This window comes from Maylandia zebra, linkage group LG7, assembly GCF_041146795.1.
Source record: "Maylandia zebra isolate NMK-2024a linkage group LG7, Mzebra_GT3a, whole genome shotgun sequence".
Classification (NCBI taxonomy): Eukaryota; Metazoa; Chordata; class Actinopteri; order Cichliformes; family Cichlidae; genus Maylandia; species Maylandia zebra.
In genome coordinates this window covers 11,973,023-11,994,864 of record NC_135173.1, presented here as the reverse complement: position 1 = coordinate 11,994,864, position 21,842 = coordinate 11,973,023, and the positions used below count along the sequence as shown (strand labels likewise).

General features: G+C 40.4%; 3 protein-coding genes across 4 annotated transcripts in view; 1 reads left to right on the top strand and 2 right to left on the bottom strand.

Annotated features, from left to right (window-relative positions):
• Positions 1 to 3,573: 3,573 nt before the first annotated feature.
• On the bottom strand, positions 3,574 to 11,876 carry synm (synemin, intermediate filament protein). Its single transcript, XM_012919601.5, has 4 exons — positions 10,947 to 11,876; positions 9,962 to 10,086; positions 8,136 to 8,215; positions 3,574 to 7,965 (listed from the first exon to the last, which is right to left on the bottom strand). Exons 1-4 carry the CDS (start codon positions 11,742 to 11,744, stop codon positions 5,894 to 5,896), a joined length of 3,075 nt encoding a protein of 1,024 aa, XP_012775055.2. The 5' UTR covers positions 11,745 to 11,876; the 3' UTR covers positions 3,574 to 5,893.
• Positions 11,877 to 12,070: 194 nt separating this feature from the next.
• Positions 12,071 to 18,771, top strand: pgpep1l (pyroglutamyl-peptidase I like). 2 transcript variants are annotated; one of them, XM_004553232.4, is made up of 6 exons: positions 12,071 to 13,086; positions 13,169 to 13,221; positions 13,287 to 13,403; positions 13,582 to 13,808; positions 13,880 to 14,074; positions 15,304 to 18,771. In XM_004553232.4, the coding sequence occupies exons 1-6, from the start codon at positions 13,008 to 13,010 to the stop codon at positions 15,338 to 15,340; spliced, it is 708 nt and encodes a 235-aa protein (XP_004553289.3). In that variant the 5' UTR covers positions 12,071 to 13,007; the 3' UTR covers positions 15,341 to 18,771. The 2 variants fall into 2 exon arrangements, with proteins under 2 accessions (XP_004553289.3, XP_076741890.1); XM_076885775.1 differs by lacking the exon at positions 13,287 to 13,403.
• The window catches only part of igf1ra (insulin-like growth factor 1a receptor), a 77,641-nt gene continuing 69,942 nt past the window's right edge, over positions 14,144 to 21,842 (bottom strand). The window contains exon 21 of the mRNA XM_004553231.5: positions 14,144 to 19,862. Within this exon, the coding sequence (XP_004553288.2) occupies positions 19,337 to 19,862 (526 nt within the window). The 3' untranslated portion in view covers positions 14,144 to 19,336. The remainder of the gene's footprint in view (positions 19,863 to 21,842) is intronic.

The following is a 21,842-nucleotide window of genomic DNA, read 5'->3' as shown; positions in this document are numbered from 1 at the left end:
AGGTAACCCCTCCCTGGGGCCAGCTCCCCCGCTGACCCCTCACATTCTGTCTCTCACAGTTGAAGTGTACCTCTGGTGCAAATTACTGACCTCTGTCATCATTTTAGGTGGGGGAACTTGCACAATCGGTGGCTGACTAAATACTTTTTTGCCCCACTGTACTTTAGTCTTATTAAACAGGCTCATAGTATTAAAGTAAAATGTTTGTGGTTATATACTAGACACTAATTTTCTGGCAGTTTAATAATTGCACTATTACTAATAGTCTTTTCTTTGATGATCTTCTAGATGGAAATCAAAGTACAATGCCAGACACAGAATATACAGACACAAAGATGCAATGGCTTCAGTGTACTCCTATCACCTGCACAGTTCTATACCAGGAAGATCATTGTTCCATAATGGAAAGACATACCACAGATTTCTTGTGGATATAATTCAACATCCTAATTATATCCTAACATAGTTGGTTTATGGTATGGGCAATCAAAATGATCAAGGACTGCATGCATATGAAACTTAGACTCAGGAGAACATTGAGTAACTTCCTGTCAATCTGAGTATTTGCATGTCTTTCTCTGTAGAATCTATAAGAGACAGAACAAACCAAAGAAAGCTTTAAGCCAGTGTCAGAAGTCCCTGCAACTGCTGATGGACTGTAGTAATCCAGAGAGGACCTGCTCTGTCTATAGGGATATGGCCACTATTAAACAGGACCAAGGCCACAGAGCATCTTTCCAAGACAAGCAGATTCAAGTTAACACAACTTGCACATTATATACAATTCTTCTGCACAACATATACAAACACAACGGCTTCCTGAGATACTGATGTCATTTGCCAGTCTTCCTTCAGCTCTTACTTGGTAGTATGCGATTTCTCATTTTTTCATGTGCATGTTTCCGTTAGGCTCATGCCATAGCTGTGAGTCATGGCCTAGAGGAGCTGGAGGGGGCTCAGATCTCCCACAGCCTGGCCCTCATCCTTTCTGTTGCAGCAGAACCCCATCACAATGGTAAGTCTATTCACAGATAAAGGCTGGGCCAGAGAAGTTAATTGGGACTTAAATATTCCACTGTCTATATGTCAAATGGTGTAATACAGAATCCAGCTTTATGGTAGCCTTTTTGAAGACCTCAGTATCACTAATGTCAACAATGGGCAATCTATTCTCTACTGTAGTCATATAAAGCATAACGTCTGGAAACTGTAAAGAGAATACAAGGATTTCTTAGTTACAACCCCAAACAACTGATCTCACTATTAAGGTGCTCATATTGAAGGTATTAGCTAGTGCTGCCAAGTTTTCAGAATCAGTTATTGTCAAATGTGTGTGTGTTATGTGTGCCTGTGTGTTTTCCCCTTTGCTGTTTTAGATTCTGCAAGTCACTAATTTGATCAAACTTTAAAAGCATAGAAGAACTCTGTAGGTCCACAGGATCCTGCTTTTATTGTTGCCCAGGATGACTTCTGTCACTTTCTCCTAAAGAATAGACAAAAACAGGTTACGTCCACTCACAAACTACGATCTCTATAAGACAGCCAGATTTCCATAAGATTATTTTGAGGCACAGAACGTCATACAAAAGTTTAAAAGGATGAATCCCCTTAAAGTTTCATTATTTACTTGCTTTATCTGGAGATAAAGTAGGAAATAAGAAGTTATTTACCTGTTGTACCACTGTAGAAATGTGCAGAGATCCAGAGAACCTCTCTTGATTTTAAAAGATTTGTATGACTTGGGTGCTGAGGTAGCCGATACCCTTCAGCTGATTGGATGAGTGGAGATGACCAAGGGCAGAATAAGCCAGGCTTACAGGACACTAACAATAATCATGTGTTACAGAGCACATATTTGTCTTGGTTAACACCTGTGTAGGTGTAATGCTGACAGAGGACTACTTACTGTCATTGAACATGACATCATAGAATTTTAATAAAAGGTCAGTAGTTGTCGTCACCTCTGACAGTAAGAAGGCGAGAGGTCATTTCAGAATATCTAGTCATTTTGAGTTGAGCTATTTCCACCATCCCTCTAGAGCTCAACGTTATCAGAGTTGCATGCTAATCTTGGAAGGCCTCTCTCTGGTGTAAAATATCCTGAAGAATGACTTTGTGCTTCTTTGGTTTGGATGGAGTCTGACAGATGGGCAACACTTTTGGGAAGGAAATTACAGTTTGCTGTTTTCAATTAATAGGAGGCTGACCCCAATTACTGCGGTATGTCTTTATGTCCTTTGAAACAAAAGTGGCATTTCTGTGTCAATCACCACACAAGCACTGAATAAACAGCAGCTCTTTAGTTCATTTAATTCAATTTCTCTTTTCATAGCTCTTACAGGTTTTCTTTATTCCTTATGTAATGAGGTTTTTTTTAACATGCTGTATATTATTTGCCACATGAGCTCAGTTCTACCAGCAACAGAACACTGGTACTAAAATATACCAGGAAAGGGGGGATTGCTCCACACTAGTAATGACATGCCTCTAAGTGAAGGAGCCTGGTTGCTATGTTGCTGTGTTATTGCTGTTAAAGTGCAGAGTCGGGGTCCAAGTATGACATGGAACACCAGGGCTCACTCTTCTCTGTTCGCCGTTCAAGTGGTAAACTTTCTGACAGAGAGCAGATATGCCCGGAGTGTTTATTTTTCACTGCTTTCCTCATGACATCACTCAAAATGAGTAACTTTTTCTTTTCCGAAGTTAAGCCGGCTTGTGTAGCAGATACAATGCATAAGAAGTTTTAAAAACAAAGAGAACAATAGCCCACATACAGCTACGCTTTTGACATTTTCCCCCTTCCTCTGAAGTGCAGCTGAAAAAAAGGCCTTCCATTACATCAACCTTAGCAACAGTGAAAACATTCAGGAGGCCAAATGGATCTGTTCCATATTAGCAGTGTTTCACTTTCCCCGGTGAGGACGGTAACTTTTCACTCTTCTTTTCCCTGCTTTAATAAAGCTCTCTTCAACTGTTATTTATGGTGATTCTAGAAATGGCTGACAGCCATTCATCATGTCTGCTGTGTCACTTTGTGTGGGCACATTGTGTAATCATATACGTGTTTCCTGATGAAGGTTTTGATTTGTTTTTTTTTGGGTGGGGGACTTACATAACAGTTTCTTATGAAGTTGCTTATTTCTCTCTCGCTCTCTCTCTCTCTCTCTCTCTCTCACAACAACTGCCTCATACCGAGTCTTTATTTTACAGCAGATTGCTGATGGGTCTTCATAATAAATCAAATCCTGCTTGTTGATCTGACACTCTGGGCAGTTGGCACAGGTGTTATCTAAACCTTGGGCAGCTACAGTGGTTATTTTGGTATGTTTAGTGCGTTCACATGTTGCTAGGAAGTGGCGCTTCCCCTCCGAGCTTGAGTTTCAACACTTATCTTCCATTGACCACTCTCTCGGCTATCTTTTTTCCCCGTATGTAGTGCCTGAAATCCAGAGATCCTTGTATGGGCGTCAGCACAAGAAGACCAAAGCAGTAAAAAAAAAAGCTGTGGACATGCTGGCTAGGTAAATTTGTGAAATAATCACAGTGTTCTTATGTTAAGAAATCTGACAGGCCTCACCAGTCAACACTTAGCATTTATTTCTTTTTGATAATATGATTACATTAGGGTAAACCTAACAGACACTTATAAGAATGCAGCTCATGTTTCATGTTTTAGTAAAGCAACTGTGTCCTCTATGTTTCTCAGGGCACCAGAGGTGGCTGAGAAGAAAGGTAAAAGGAAAACGACCTCTAATCTTTCCACTTGTACCATCCAGTGGTAATAATTAAAACTTCATAACTGAACACACTTGTTTTGTTTGTTTTCAGTGTGGTTTAAAGTTTAAGCCAACGGTTGATATTCCGTCATGATGGTTTTTGTAACTAAATGGTTTTTGTCATCTGGCAGTACTTGATTTTTTGTCAATTTGCACTTTAGGTGAAGAAAGTAAAGTCTAAATAAATACTCAAACAAAACATACACATAATATTTTTTAATGATGTTATAATATTGGGGCAATTTTCATCTAAGGACTGGAATTAGTACCAATATAAGCAATGGTCTCAAAAGAATTCAGAATAAATCAATGATTTCAGTCTCTCCATTTGACCTTTATTAAACACTGTATTAGTCACTCATTCACTAATGAGATAATAACCGCATAAAGATTAATAACAAACACTTTAGGTGCACTGATATAGGAGTGTTTGAGTTTAAAGAGTAAATCACAACAAATCATGAAATGAAGGGTTCTTTTTGTAGATTGCTAATTTATTTTATTTGTAAAAGCATGGCATTCATGCCAGATGTTGTATTTTTGGATTGCTTTACCATCATACCAGAAAGTTGACTTGCAAAGACTTTTCAGTAGTTAGAAGTAAATTATACAGCCGCTGTTAGAGAAAATAAGCAAAAAAAATAACCAGACGGTACACATGCTATTTCATTTCTGTCTCTGTAACGCATACACAACACAACAAACTCTAGTCAACACTCAATGCTAAGCTGATGATCCAAAAATAGGTGCGGTTATAAACACACTCGTAGGTCAGAGCAAAGTTGAATCCTTCAAGCCAACACTGAAAGCCAACAGCTGTGGACAAGCCATAAGTGCTATACATGACAAAGATCAAACCTATGTGTGATTACTTTTTCATCACTGCAACATCCTTTTAATGCAAAACACCTCTGCTGCTACTTTAATCGTTTTATCTGGATATTGTTTTCAACTTGACAGCCATGTTTGGAATTCTAAATGGTCCCATTTAGAATTCCAAATGCAGTGTTACCCCCAATTATATGCTCAAAACAAAATCTTAACTGTTTGCAATTTACAAATGTTTGGCACATGTTAAAATAGACTTTTTGTTTTATTTTTTAAAAACATGCTTCTCCCTTGGGGGTGCTGGAGCCTATCCCTGCTGTCATAGGGCGAGTGGCAGGATACACATTGGACAGTTACACATTTACACCTATGGGCAATTTAGAATCATCAGTTAACCTAACCAACTCCACATAGACAGTCCCCAGCCAGATGGTGGAGTTGAAATCTGGACCTTCTTGCTGTGAGGCAACAGTGCTAACCACTGCGCCGTCCCTAGAAACCCCAAGAAATCACTTTTAAGCTTCACAAGAGCTTTGTTAAGACAAATTCTAAAGCAAATAGATCTTCTTTTTTTTTTTAACTCTCATGATATTATCCTCAGTCACAAGGTCAACAGTCTTGAACACATGTTAGCAATGACTTGTTAATATAAACCACTGTGTTCCAGCATGTGCTGTGTACTAACATCATTCCATTTTCTAGAGGTGCTCAAAACATAAAAAATTAAAGCCCTATTCTGCAAACAGTGCACAGCACCTTGTAACCCAGAGAGCAATAAATGCTGACCAAGGAGACTTAACATCATGGCAAGTACAGCCACGACATGATGGTTGGGTGGATTATATGCTGTAAACTGTAGAATGAGCTGTTTAAGCTGTTAAGTGTAGGTTAGTACAAAATGAAGCACTATAAAGAGAATAATCAAGGATATTCAAACTGCACCTTATGAAAAGCCAAACATACTAGTACAGCACACAGCATTGCCTACCATTAAATATGGCTACAATATGTAGATGTTTCAGTCCTTACACAATCTAGCCCACAGGGATCTCTGCAGTCAATGGCAAAAAGAAAAATTCATATATGAAAATCAGATACTTTTAACTAAATAGCTAGTACTCTGTTTTAGGTAATCTAGTCTTATGGATTATAAGTACGCTTGTTTACTTGAAAAATAGCATGAATACAGTTCCTGCAATCACCATTAGTATATGCTTTGTATGTTTAAGTAAACATACCGTAATGCACTGGCAATTATTCAATTTGAAAAAAGTAATCAGATTTAGTTCTTAGTCATTAGAAGGGCTTTCAAGGTAAACTGTTGCGATTCTTTTCTCCTGTGAAATCTTCACTGGCATCTCCAGGACTGGAGGCTGCAGCTCTTGCTCTGAGGCAGCCTCGTCATGGCCACCGTGTACATCCATCTGGAAGGAAAATGACTTGTCTGATGGCCCCAGTTTAAAATGTTTCTCACTGATTTCAGATGCAGATTCTCCTTTGTCGCTGAAGTCGCCATACTCCACGCTATGAGCAACATTATCTTCTCTGGAAACTCTAATGCTGTATCCTCCTCCCGCCCCACTCTGGAAGGCTTTCTCGATCCCTATGTTAGAAGACTTGAGCGCTGCCATGATCTGATCTTCAGATAGGTCATCTCCTTCCAGCAGCCCAGATTCTTCCAGGGTTTGAGAAACATTTAGCTCTGCAACTATAGTCATGGTTCCATTGTCAGTGGACTGTTCCACTCTTTTGACACCGACGGCTACATTCTCTGGACTTTCACTACTCACTCTGGTGAGGAAAGCTAACTCCTCTTTCAGTGGTCCCGACACTGAACTTTGTAGCTTCTCAAGAGCTCCTTTCAGCTGCTCTTTGGGCTCCAAAGAGTCTTCTCTCAGGTACTCAAGCACTGACTCTTGCACTACAGGTGAGACCCGAACCTCTTCTTCTATTATGCACTCTGGAAAACTCTCTTTGGCAAACAACCGGTCACCTGACATAAACTCATATTCATCACTTTCTTTTACAGTCACTTTTTTCTGGGGAAGGCCATCATCTTGATAATACCTCTCATCCGACAGGTCATCTACAATTCCATAATGGCCATATGAGGTTATCCCGCCACCCTCCTCAGATTCAGAAAGATTTTCATCTGGTGTGGAGACAAAATACTCATGAGACTCTTGATCATGGGAGAAATGTGGATATTCACTCTCTCTAGAGACCTCTTGGACTTGTACAGATCCAAACTTTGACTCATCTGTGTTGGATTTCATGACATTATCATCCCCCCTGCTACCTTGAATGCCATGAGGGATATTTTCTGGCTCCTCAACTTCAAAATATGCAGAAGGCTCATGAAAAGTCAACCCGGACTTCTGCTCAGCCTCAAGTTCTTCATCACTGTAAGACTCCACTGGTTCCTCGATGATTTCCACATTGACTGACTTATTTTGTAAGTCCTCTCCTCCTTGCAAGCCACTCAGCAGGTTCTTGACCATGCTTCCTGTTGCTGTGTCCTTGATGTCCTCTAGTGACACTTTCTTCACACCTTGTTTCAACAGTTCTTCCAGGGCATTGTCCTGAGAAACATCCAGCTCTTCCTCCACTTTGGACTCCAGCACGATTTGTGTTTTAGTCGTGCCATCCTCCTGCTCAGTTTTCTCCACGTGATATCTGACTTTTGAATCTCCTGCTGAACAGACCTTGGCTTCCAAACCTGCTGGTTTTATCACTTTCTCAATTATTTCTTCTACAGACACAGAGTCTAATATCTTTTTCTCAGCTGGGCCTATTGTAAACTCTGTTCTTCCTTTGTCTTTGACCTTGCCGTCGACAACGGGGCCTTTTTCTTTTTCATCTGACACATACTTCTTGCTTTCGGTCTCGGTTTCCGTAACTAGGCTCTTCATTGATGGTGACACCACTCTTACTGATTTGGTATCAGGAGTAGAAGACTTGTCAGGACTCATCTGGCCCTCTGTGTGTGGGAGCCAGATGAGTTTCACAGTTTGCTCTTCTGCTGTTCTTTTTGGTACACTCCGACTGACTTGGTTTTCACTATGGCCTGCTTGCTTATCTTTGGTTGTAGTACTGGTGGTGGTAATGGTAGTAGCAGAGGCAGAAGCAGCTGCCCGAGCTTTGTTAAATGAGATCATATCCCTTCTGGATGCCGGACTCTGATGGCGAGCTCTTCCTGTAACTGAAATAGGGATGACCCTAGACGGACTTATGGACCCAGAGGAAGGGATGGGGGCTCTTCTCAAGCTTGAAGTCGATGGCATGTACCTTACATCCATGTGCTGTTTGGTGGTTAAGGTGGAAGCTCTTGGAGTATAGCGTCGGGCAGGCATTTTGATATCTGAGTCAAAAGTAATTAGTAAAGAAGTAATTAGTAATAATTATTTGATGAATTGACATTTTGTTTTCAGTTTTGCTTAATAAATGTGTAAATGATTTATCCAAGTAGAAACCAGTCTTGCAGTGTTTTCCCATCATTATCACATCAATAAAAATAACTGAGAAACATACCTATTATTCTTTCTCTTTGATGTTGATTCACTCGCTTATGAGCATCTTGCAGACTGATTCGCTCACCCTCCAGAAGAGCCCTAAACAGAGACAAGGCAAATTACATATGAAGACAGGGGCAAAAAGGTCCTAACTCAAGTTAATTTCTCAAATATTTTCAAAACATCAAAGACAAGTACCTCATGGGATCGTGTACATCCTTCAGCTCTGCCATTTCAACCCTCTCAAACTAAACACAACTGGCTTACGAGAAGGCATGAATGCTGTACCTGACCATATAGGGTAGTAGTCTTAAAAATTCAAATAAGCCACCGTCATTTAATATCGATGCATTACTAGTATTTGAAACAGCTCACCTTTCCTTGGCCATGCTTCAACAGACATACAATAGCAAATGAAACGAGCAACTTCTCTGGAGAGTGCCTTCCGAAAGACTGGCCTAAAAATAACGCCCACAAAGCATGGCTGTCTATGCTTCCCTGTGAATCCCAGAGCAAAAACGGACACGTGACGCATACAAAAACAAATGCCGCTGCCACGTCTCTAATAAGGTATTCTGTCTATTCCAAAAGTTCAAAACAAACCAGTTGTGCCTGTGGAGAGCCTGCCATATAGAGGCAAGCTAAAGCTAAAATGCTAATATCTATCACCATCTTTGATATAAGTCTGTTTAAATGTAGGTCAATATGAGGCAAGAGGTTATAATATGTCAAGGGTACATTGATATAACATTCCAGTACAGTGTTTACCCACTGTTTTATAAAGAGCTTTGAGATCTTAGCATCTCCCTGTGTCATGAACATGAAGCCAACACACTGAGTGCTATAACAAGACAAGTTATTGCTTATAAAATCAGTCCTCCTTCACACAATATGCTCTAACAGCTTTACTTAAGAATCATCTATAGTATGTGTAGTATTTATGTAACCTTGTCAGACACTAATTTTCAGTTAAGCAGCTCGGGGTTTTTTTAAACTGTACAGCAGTCTCCACTGTTGGTGCATGGAGCCACTGCAGGTGGGGTGTGAGTGAACAATGAAAAATATGAATCCAAGCTATATTAGCTTAATGTGACTTTTGTTTGAGATCTTAGATTTGAGCAATTAGTGCCAAAACCAGGGATGAGCAAGCAAAGTATGTCTCCTTATGTAAATTATGAAGTTAATTGAGTTAAGATTAACTTGAAGAGGTATTTGGGCTGGTTTAATCAGTAATCTGATTTCAAAACCATAGAAATATCTCAGAATAAAGAAAGCTTCTGCATTTTAGCCATTGTTTCTACAATGTTTTCTACAATTGTTTCTTAAGAAAAGAAAAAAAATAATGATTCCAAACAAATAACCATTACTGTCTCTGTTTTCACATGCGCTCATTCCCCAAAGGAGTTCTTCATGAACAACACAAAAATCGTTCAAAATTGTTGTAGCTTACACTTTTTAAAGTAGACTGACTGTTAGCAACACCTTTGCAAAAAGCATCTGACAGCTTTTCCTTGTATTAAACGTGTCTCTAAAACATTTAAGACGCCACATGTACTTCTTCTATGGAAGACATTTCCCCTCACAGTGAGGGAAGCAGTGAAACACATACTCCTATGTGGTTCTAGCACCCAGGTATGGTTCATATCACATAATAAAGGCTTACTGAAGAGTTGCATAACGCTGACTGCTGATTGTCTCTCATAGTGTTTTTATTCGTGCCATCTGTGCTTTTCATGCTAACACAAGTAAAAATGGCTTCTGGGAAAAGACTTAAACTTGACGTGACATAAAATATCCATTTCATTTATTTAGACAAAAAATGAACAAACTAAATGGTTTCATCACCTGTAAGTAGCAACCTCCATTCCTAGATCCATCTTCACCTGGAGAAGCTGCTGATGCTCTCTCATTTTTTGTGCTATAACATCAGCCATCACATTCCTCTCATGCTCCAGCTGTTCAATAGTCATCTGATGGTAGGGGGGGAAAAGCAAAAACAGGAAACCATAATTCATCTCAAGGCAGCTTTTAGTGCTCTTAACAGATTTGAAGTTTTTAGGCGTGTCCTCTCAAGTAGTGCTTTGTGTATTGTGCATAAACCCTCTCCAGTAATGTTAACATTTGCCTTCCTTACATACAGATAAACAGAGGAATGTATTTGGTGTGACTTTACTGAAGACAGCCCTGCAGTGGGTGGAAAGAGAAGTGGTATGTAACTGACTGGCCTGCTTTAGACTGCATCTTCAGGCTAATAAGGATTTGTCAGTCTGACAGCTAATTGGTTTAAGTGGCTGGTGTAATCTAGCAGTTGGACGGTACTAGGGCGGAAGTATAGCGTTTGTCCAGCTAATGGAGCTATGCTGTCCTGGTATACTGACGTCAAATGTTGTGCACAATCCATATTTTTTAGTTATGGGTACATAAACTTGACAGGCCTTGCTCACTGTTGAATAATGACCCCTCCTTATTTATTGTGTAGCATTTTGGTACAGACGCCAGAATGGTGCAGCGTGTGTATATATATATATATATATATATAAATTTCACATTATTGGAATGTGAATGTAAATGTGAATGTAAATTTCACATTATTAGAAAGATCGAAAACATTTGTAGCAGCCACTGTGAGCTGCAGCTGCATGAGTACCTTTAAGGACAGTGGGTGTGGCAGGGCAGCAAGGGACAAGCCGCTCCCCCGTCTCCAAAATTAGAGCTTATTTTGCGGGGTTTACTGAAAGTGGTTTGTCGTTTGTTTGTTTGTTGATAAAACGAATCAAACAATGCCAAATTAAACATTTCTTCTACTGTAGCACAATTAATTCGTCCTTACCTGATACTGACTGTAGTCCACACGGAATTTTTCCTGCATGTGCATCAGTTGCTCCTCAAGTCGCATTTGAATCTGCCCTTGTTTTTCCGCTTCCGTGCGTAATTTGTCCAACTCGGACGCATACAGCATCTTTTCCCTCTGCATGTCGTTCAGCATTGCCTGGTCCGCTTTAATTGACTGCTCCATGTCTTCTACCGTCTTCTGGTACATTTCGAAGGTCTGAATCCATCCTTCGGACATACCGTGGGCATACTCCTGCACCTCTTCCACGGAGACCACCGGAGGCCCACGATAAGTTTGCCTGATGATGGGTGCCACTCGGGACTCCACCTGACTGCAAAGGCGGCTCACTTCTTCCCTGTGTGCATCCTCTAAGCGTTTATACTCGTTCTCTAGTTGCAGCAGCCGCTGCTGGAGTTCGCTGTTGGTTTTGTGAGCGTGATGAAGCTCCTGCTCGCAGTTCTTTAGTTCGCCGCTGACGTCCCGGCACACATCGGTCTGCTCGCTGCACAGACTCTGGATCATCTGCAACTCCCGCCATAGCTTCTCCCTCTCCATCTCAGCCTGGGACTTTTCAAACGACAGCTGCCCCACCATTCTCCGCAGGTCTTGCATCTCAGCCCTGTACTTAGTTTCCCATCCGGTAGTCCTCACCTGTCTCAGTTTATTTATTTCAGCAATGAGATGCGCGTTTTCTTGCTCCAGCTGCTTGGTTCTGGATAGATACTGGGTAAGTCTGCTGTTGAGCTCCTGCAGCTGGTGCTTCTCGCTCTCAAAAGTTCTCTTGAAAGGGAGCATTGTGGTAACTAATTATCTCTGTTAAGTTAGATGGAGAAAAATGTCCGGTGATTTTATTTATTATTTAGGAGACGGATTCTCCCGGCATCAATTTGCGTCTTCGTCCGTGGGCGCGACTGTGATGTAATTTGTGATCGGTGGCCTTTGACAAGTGCAGGAGGAGGAGGAGGGCGGGTCCTTTGCTGCATCATAGCAGCGTCCCGAGCGTGTCCCTCCGTCCCTGTCCGTTGTTATGTTGCGTTTAAGTGCTCTCTGAAATACTATAATGCTAAACTCACCGCAACTATAAATAAAAGAAAGGACAAGCTAAAAAGAAACGTACACGAGTTAAAAAATGATAATAATTGAGGTTTAAACACAGTATATTGGTTTTGGCTACATTTACCTTTTGGCTTTTTCTCCCACATGTAAAAGCCAGTCTACATTTAACTGCAGCTATAATATAGCTCCATATTAGAATGTATAAATATATATTATTTAGAATGTGTGTTACACTTAAAATATATTCCCACTGATGTCGTAAGCGTCTAGTTTGCAGATTTGGTAAATTTGCTTTTTCATTTTGCTTTTTTAATTTTAATTGAATCTTTTTTACCCTAATACTTTTTAATTCAGAAGATTTACTCTTTCAATGAAGTGCTTGCCTTTGTTGTTTACTTGCCATAATAGACCGATAGATTCTTCACCCTGCATGGGAAGTTATTGTGTTACAGCACCAGGGTAAATATTTAAAAATAGAACATCCTACAATAAATAAACACAAGTTAAAGTAAATGTGCCAGAGGCAGAACATAGTGATGGCTTGATTCTGTGAGAGTGCAAGAACTTTAAATATATCCAACAGCGATTTAAGGTTAAGTTGAAGGAAAGTAAAAGGTAAACTGAGATTGTGCAAGAAAGTAGTTAATATGGATAAATACAACGTACACACAGTGGCGCAGTGGGTAGCTCTGTTTCCTCACAGCAAGAAGGTCTTGTTCATGTTCTCTTCAGATTCCTCCCATAGTCCAAAGACATGCACTTAGTGGGGTTGGTGACTTTTGGTGATTCTAAATTGCCTGCAAGTGTTATTGAGAGTACAAATGCTAGTCTGTCTCGCTGTTTTAAGTTCAATATGATTTGTGGATGGCATAACTTTCCTGAGACACCTGAATGCATCACCCTCACAGGGGCATCACATTTATCAGAGATGAGCGCCCCCAAGCGGACAGTAAACGAATAGCGAAAGCTAAAGAAAATCTATCTACGTTTTAGTATCCTTGCATGAAATCCCTGAACTGCCGTTACAGGCGCTGCAATCTCGGTTCGGCTATGAATAAAAGCGAAACTGTGGTCGTTACAGGTAAACTGTAAATGTTCATGTCCTCCATAATCGCACCGGACCGACTTTTATTTTGAATTGGCAAATTCGATTTACTTTTAAGGTTTTGGACCTTTTCGACAGTTCTTGACCAACACCAGCTGGGAAGCCGCCAAGGTAATAACGATCAACGCCACCGGCTGACTGAGTCTGAAAATAACTCATTTGAAAAATGATTGCAGGGGTTGAAACTGATCGGACTGGGGGAGAATGTTGACGTCCATGTGAGGGAGTTACCAGTGAGTTACTTGAAAACCCAGAAAGTTATTGGTGAGCTCTGGCACACTCTTAACCCAAAGGTAAAAATAAAGCGAAATGTGACTTGTAGACTGATCACCTTATTAGTTTAAAACTTAATTCTGTCAGTAGATTTCCAAAATGTTTATTGTGCTTCTTCCAAATATGAAAAATAAATAATAAAGAAATCCCACCACAAGGTGAATAACTCACTCTTGTGTTTGTGTGCATTTACTTCAGTTTGCTGTACATCTGGGTTTGGCCAGAGGCTCCAGTGTGGTGATTTTGGAGCAAACGGGGAAGAACACTGGCTACAGAGACCGAGATGTCTGCGGCTACTGTCCAGAGACTCGCTGCTGCGTCGAAGGGGGGGCACAGAAGCTGGAGTCAGTCATTAACATGAGGGCAGTCTCAAAGCACTTCAGACAAGCAGGGATGAATGTAGTTTATTCAAGAGATGCTGGCAGGTAGGCAAGTGTTCCAGCACGATCAAGAGTCACTCTTGAATATGAGATAATGGCTGATTTCTTCTTTTTAGGTACCTGTGCGATTTTGCATATTACTGCTCACTGTATCATGGTCAGGGGAGAGCAGCCCTCATCCATATACCCACATCTGGTACCTTGGCCTCAGCTGACAGACTGGTGCCTCTGCTGCAAGCCCTCATTCAGAAGATCCTGGAACAGCTGGAGGAGCATTCAAAAACAGGAGATCCCCCTTTTGTGTCAATGAGGTAGATCGTGATCCATAGCAGATACCCACTGATTGGTGTGAATGGAAAATTAAATATAGCAGGCATTCGTAGTTCTCATTCATTTATTTATTCAAAATTTCAGCAAAAAAAAAAGAGAAAGAAAATACAAGAAATTCTCAGATACATATTCAGAGAAGGTGTTTTAAAAAATACACCATCTCAGCTATAGGTGTGAAAAACTTTGAGGCCTCAGATATAGAGCTTGAAAGAAGACAGTCTAGTGATTTTTCGTTTTGATTATTTCTTTCCCCAATCTAATGAACACACAGATTTTGTGAAAGCATGATAATAAAATAATAGTAGTAGTAGACCAAGGCCCCTCAGAAGGTACAGGAATGCAAATCATTAAAAACAGAGGCGCAGGATGATGATGAACCTCAAACTTATTATTGCAGTTTAAATGCACTGATGCATTCTCCATAAACCTGACATTTGCATGAAGAACATTCTGAAGAATTGAAATGTTGACAGACGACTAAACTGTAGTGTATATTTATGCTGTTTAAACCTAAGGTAACGCAAAAAAAAAAAAGTATCGCGTGAAGCTGTAAACTATCGTCTTTTTCTAACCATGATTACTCTTCACCGTGACTACCCGTAAATCTACGCAACATCCCTGTCCTATACATGTCCACGAGTTCATTGTAAATGTTGTAAGCTTTGACAGGTTCGTGATCTAATGGTAACTAGTTATTCAACAGCTATTCACCTCAGAACAGATCAGTGTCTACTCTCAGAACTGGAAAGTTGACATATACCATAATACAGCAAAAAAACAAAAACAGAAATGCATAGATATGTTAAGTAACTACCTAAGCTGTTTGCTTGTCAGTGGTGATTTTTAAACCGTTGTGATATTAAACAGCAATCAGACAGTTTTATCTATTTTTTTTATTTACCAAGAACTTTAATTGAGCACCCAAATTTCACATTAGAAGTTACCTGGTTGCCTATCTGTGATCCCATTTTCTTTTCTTATTGCTTTTGGGTATTCATATAAATGCAAATTATCTAATGTTCCCAGCCCATCAGCCCTTGCACTGAGTTAACGCTCGCCAAGTAGCCACTGCGAGTTAAAAAGTAGCACTGAGGTTTCTTTTGTTTTTGTTTTTTAATGAGACGCTTTGAGATGTAAAAGCTACTTTGCCACCTTTTCACGCTTGTTCTCTCTCTTTTTTTTCCCTCCTATTTTGTGGTGACAAAATAAGATCTACTGAGGTGACTGAACCAGCAGCATTACTGTAAGTATCAGTTACAACGGGCCAGACAAAAAAAACGGGGGTTGCAGACTTGACTTTTGATAGAGCAAAACAACTCTGAACGGACAGTGAGGGAGTGGCACCGATAACGAGAGTGGAAATGAACGCTGGGGTCAGAATGTCTTGGCATTCAGACTGGGAAGGAAGGGGAAGGGGGATGATGACATTCACATAACCACGAAGAGTTTATAAGGGTAGAAAATGACACTGTTTTACTGCTCTTGTGATTCCAACGTGGAAATCATTGATTTAGGGGTTCCTACAGAAGTTAGAAATACGTAGGAGGCTGCTTTCCCCATATTATGGAAAGTTCACAACTATCTAGTTTTTGTTGTTGTTGTTCTGAAAAAGTGAATGCCATCTGTTTGCTTGGAATAAAGTGAGAGGTGGAGTTGCACCGTATGCTCACAGCATCACAGGCTGCAGGTCAAATTGTTTTATTGGAGGTGATGAAAAAGTTTCCCTTTTTAAATATTTCCCGTTTTATATCTATCTATATATATATGTATGTATATACATTTTTTATTTTAGACTCTTATATAAAAGCATTTTAGAAGAGGAAAAATTAAAAGTTTTTGTCTTTTGAGGATTTGAGGTTGTGACATTTATGTTTGGAGATGGAATGTGTGGTGTTGAGCCCTGGCCTCCTGTCTTATCACGTACTGCACCTGCCTCGGTTAAAATACAGTGTAGATCGATGTCCTCACATAAATACTCATTTACATTTAACACTGAGAGCAAAACTACACCGTACTAACGGCTGCTGTTCAATTTGAGCAAACGCGCGGGCCTTTTTTTTTCTAAAAGCTTTAACCCGCTGGGCCAGAAATGGCCGGGGTAACTTAACAACACTTCCATTCCATCTCCTGTGTTAGTCCGCTTCGTGAGGTTTATCTAGATCCCTGTGGGGGTTTAAAAAAAAAACGAGAAAGAGTGAGATGTATTTGTTTTCCATACGCATACATATATTTAAAAAGAGTGAGGTAGATATACTTAAAGGGGGGAAAAAAAGAAAAGGTTTTAAGTCCCCCAGTCATGACACCAAAGAAAATGCATACAAAAAAATCCAACTTTATACTGAATCATGGGGCATTTATACAGTGATTTAAACTGATATCACAAAAGGAAAAAAAAAAAGAAGAAGAAATAAATAACATTTCTACAGAAAAAAATAAAATAAAAGAAGGGGAAGGGGAATCACCAGGTAACATGAGCAGAAATCCTTCAAAACACTTTCAGTATTCAGCCATTCGTGACATTGAAATGCGTTCCCTTCCCTGGATTTTAACCCATCCTTTATTTGGTTTTAAGAAGCAGTCGTCGTGAAGATTAAACAATAAGTCTGAAGAAAGGAAATCAGCAGAGGGAACACTGAGCTAGAGGAGGGAGTAGAAGTGAAACGGTTAAAAGATGGTTGGCATATATTAAGGCAAACGAGACAACTTAATTTAGCCCTATCTAATCGGAAAAAAACGAGGCAGGACGTGGATGGGTTAAAATACCAGATCTGGTAAATATCTCGTATACTGGAACTTATCCTGACTTCAGAAGGGGGGGGGTCATGATGATCAGGAGCAGGAAAGGAGGAGGAAATGGTGAAGCAAGTACAGGATGATGTTGTGAGAATGTGTGGAGAAAGCAAAGCCTTAACTTTGACCTGAGATCGAGTCGCACCTAGTGGCCAATGCCAGGCGCAGTGCTAGACAATAAAGTACAAAAAAAGGGATGCAGAAAGTACACGCTCTGCTCACAGACTGAGCCAAGGTGTCCGTTCTAAATAATAATAACATTAATAATAATAATAATAATATAGACATCCAGAAATAGAGAAAGAAACATTTCATAAAAAGAAAAGGCAATTAACAAAATGTAGTGTTGCAGAAAACCTTTCGGGGGTCACGTTTTGTGATTTAAATTGGATATTTTCTGAACAGTTTAAGGGTATTAGAAATGGACTGTTGTGGAGACCATAAAATACCAAACCTGAAGGATTTCTTTATATATATATTGGATGATATATATATATATATATATATATATATATATATATATATATATATATATATATATATCATCCAAAAGAGGAAAAGAATAAAATAGCAGCTTTGTTCTGTACAGACATAGAGGCAAACATTTTTTAACCGTAAAAAGGTTTTAAAAAAGTGACAAAAACCAATGAGTGTATAAAAACGATCCTGCAGTCAAAAATACAACTGTAAGACCTTTATATGTGTTTGAAATGTAGATAAACTATTGACTGTTCTAAAAAGAGACCACCTGTGACTTGAAAGCTGTCTCTAGGCTACTAAAATCACCTCATTTTCTGTCTCTTGCGTTGTATTCGGTACAGCAGTGCCGGCGAACCATGTTCACCTCCCACTGTGAAATGCACAATTGAAAATCTCAGAAAAAAAAGGTTAGAAGAAGTCAAAGTGGAGCCAGAGTTGTATTCGTAAAGTATAAAGTTCAGTGATTTGCTCATTTGAAGTGCGACCTTCTGATGCTTTGATGTTTTCAGTCTTTTTTTTTTTCTTTTTTCTTTTTTTAAATAAATTAAACAAAGACAGAGGCTGTGACTCAGAGTTGGCTGTGCTTCAATCACATGCCTTCTTCCCTCAGATGTTTGAAAGATGAAAGTAATGAAGGGCATGTAGGTGGGCAAGCAAACTTTTGATTAGCCAATCAGCACCACGGCTTTTCTCTTTTTCTGAAAATCTGTCAGGTGTTTGTAATGCTCTCACATATTTAGTGCTTTATTAGTCTTGCTGACCACTCAGTCACATTTTAAATAGCCATGGATGCAGGCTGTAGCAGACATCCGTGGCCAATTTAGAAACACCAATTGACCTAACATGCACGTCTTTGGACTGTGGGAAGAAGCCAGAGTACCTGGAGAGAACCCACAGAGGCACAGGGAAAACATGTCAACTCCACACAGTGTCTGCAGCCAGCGTTTGAACACAGAACCTTCTACTTTGTGAGGCGACAGCTCTTACCACTATACCACTGTGCCGCCATGTGATTGGTGTGCACACAGAAAAAGAGAAAAATTATTACATGGGCTGAGAACAAGTCAGCCAGTCCTCAGTTTTGAGATGGAACCAGTAAAATCTGCGTTAAACATAGAAAATAAGTGATAACCAATGGTGAAGGCAGCAAACTCCTACACACAGCTGCTCCAGGAGCAGTGACAGATAAACATGAAGACTGAAAACAGCCAGGCAATCTTGGCATTATCTTTCACACAGACAACTCTGAACCACAATCGTCAGTAAGAAGGGACACCTTTTAGGAAACTGAAGAGAAAGCATGATTTGGCAATAGTCTGGCAGAAAATAGATCTTCCTCTACCATTCTGACCTACACAGGACAAAATCCCATAGAAACATCAACAGTAAAATAAAATGAAAAAAAAAAGATCTTAGAGGATCAGAAAAGTTGGAACCTTTCTAATCCTCACGCAACATGAGGCAGTCTGCTCATGTGAATACAGTCATTTTGATGGAAAGTAATTTTAGAAATGGAGCTATGCTGTATTATGTATTATGTGTATAAATACACACTTGAATATCCATCACATCACCTCTGAAATCGTGAGGAAAAAGTGCTCTTCTGTTGGTTTTGCTGGCAGATATGCTTTAAAAAAAAAAGAAGATTTTCTTAAAGTTCATGTGTAAATCTGTAAGTCAGGATACATGCCTGTATCGTTTTCCTTCTTTAAGGACTCTTACATAACAAAGACTCAGATACAGGCTGCGCAGGATGGAGTTTCCCAGTGTTGAGCTTGAGCCACCAATTGCTCTGTGCTATCTTGTTTTCCATTTCTTCCGAGTTTATGTTTGACCTTAAGAGTGGAGAGACCATCTACTGGCAAACAGTAGAAGAAAGCAATTTCTTACCTCATCCATCCCTCCTTAAGAGACAGATGAGAGGTCTGTGATACCCTGTGTAAAAGGGGAAGGAGGAGAGGGCTGGTCTGATATCAGCAGGCTGATGACTGGGGCAGTGGTAGCGCCCGTTCGTTCTTTCTGACCCCGTTCATGTGTGCATAGGGTTGTAGCTCATCAAAACTGGGCCGCAGCACCACGACAGGCCCGTTGGCCGAAGCATGTCCTGAGTGCTTGTCCAAGGCTAGTCCTGGAGACGCCAAGGCTGAAGCAAGTGGGCCGGGAGGAGAGTTAGAAACAGGTCCCAGTAATGGCGTACTCGGGCCTTGCATGGGGGATAACTGATGCGTAGAAGGAGGAGACATGCCTCCTGCACACCCAGACGAGGAAATGACAGCAGTCGACGGCTGCCTCACGGATGAAGGGTCCAGTGGAATGTTCTCCATGTTTTCTACCTCCATGTCCAGCTCCTCTGTGTCCGGCGGCTTGTTCTCCTCGCTGTAGAAGAAGCTCACTTCCCTGAAGGGAGGATCCAGTTCGTCTTTGATGCTGCTGATGATCTCCAAGAAGGACGGACGCATCTTAGGGTTATACTGCCAGCACATTCGCATCAGTTCAAACCTGAAAGATAAATGACAAAATCATCATTTTTGTCATTTCTGTGTAAACATTTCTCACACACCAGCTTGAACTGACAAACAGAAACTTCTTAAACTGCAACATATCAGCAAACTTTACAACCGGTAAGGACAGGAGGGATGAAAACAGCATGTGGCCCTGTAAGTCTTGTTTCTGTCCAGCAGGTGGCAGGAGAAACTGAAGGCCCCTTTAGGGCTTTTTGGCACTACATCTCAGTTCATAACACTGATCATGAAGAAAGAACAGAGACTGTAATATCAGCGTTGGTAAAGTGTGCTACACTAGATTTTATGCTTCAGTTTTTTCTTTAAAAAAAAAGAGGGGAAAAAAGGATGTAGTTATTGTAAATACCCGTCCTTACCACTTGTAGCTGCTCATTAATTCGAAGCAGGTTTGTTGGCAGGTAATCTTGGTGAGTATGCCTTCTCTTTAAGTACTGTCCCGTAAAATTATATAATTAAAACCCTGTAAGACTGTGGCCAAAAGACTAAATATATGTGCGCGCGTTCCAAAGTTGCTGCAAGCTACAAGGCTTTCAGTGGCAATAATATAGTAAGTAAATCCACAAACTATTTTTATGCCAGTTCAATTGTTTTGAAATTTTGCCGTTTTTTTTTTTTTTCTTCTATTTTGGGGGTTCCGTTTGTTTTTTCTTTTTAACAACAAATACAGTAAGATCAGAAATGTAGCATGCACTCAGCAGAACAGTAAATCATACTTAAGGTTACTGTGCCAGGCCAGCAACCGAGCTTTGGGAATGTCAAAACAACATCATAAACGGGAGAATTATTACAGTTTTGTGTGGTGCTGGACCGCACACCACAGCTCCAATTATACACAAACAAGCTCAGAATACTCTCTAAGGCCCGCTGACATAAACACCTTGGCCATCGCTGCTCCGTTCTTGCTGTTCCCTCTGTCTTGTTTTTCCTAGTGGTCTCTTTGCCATCTAGAATAACCTCTGCAGCTGGGTGCCAGCTCCTCTCCGCGCCAGAGGAATTATGGGTAAAGCTTTCTTAAGCACGTGCCTCGCTTCATGCTCTGAAGCAGCAGGGGGCGGCTCAGACTTGTTTTGCACATGTGCAGGAAGTGTCTCAAAGTTGACGTTCAGATGTCCGAGCTCGGGCAAGCAAGGACCTCCCGTGAAAAAGGCGCACGGCGCTTGGAAGTAAGGCCGATGCACCAGAGTAACCCGTCTGCTGCAAACTTCCGACACCGTCTCGCACGAGGCTTCTTGATGCAAATTTAGAAAACAAACACTGTAAATCCTGACTTCTTGTCAGCATCCTGCCAATCGTGACCCACAGGCCACATGCTTTGGCTAAACTGACTAACATTGGACCTGTGAGCAACACAAAACAGATTACATGAGCTTTACTTGCACTGCATTAAAACTCCACTTGTTCTTTAGCTGTGGTTTTTTTTTTTTTTTTTTTTTTTTCCCCCCCGAATCACTTCACATTCAAATTTGAGTGCACCAAATGTGCTGTATAAATACAGCTGAGCAGCAGCTATTAAGTTACTGAGATGGCGGCTCGGATGGTTTGCCTAGGGTCTGCTTTTTTGTTTCTGTTTTTCTTTATTTGCTCTGGCTGATTCGATATCTTTGCTTGGCTGTATGTCTGTATCTGTATTATCCTGCGAATTTGCCATCTGCACGGTATTAAAATATAGTGAGAGCTCATGTGTGTTAACGTACTTGGTCAATAAACCGATTCTGACTTCACTGTCCGATATACTGTATACGGACGGTTACAAGCAAATATGAGATAGTCGGTGTCAGAATTATAAGAAAATCTTCACTGGCCTGGATAAAGCCAAATATTCACAGAAGAGATGGGCCAACAAAGCTTGATAAAAATCAGAAACAGATGCAATTTCAGGCCAAGTGTGAGTGCAAAAAAGTCTCCAAACATCTATGCTAAATGCTTAATAAACCTGAACAGGAATCCCTGCCAGATC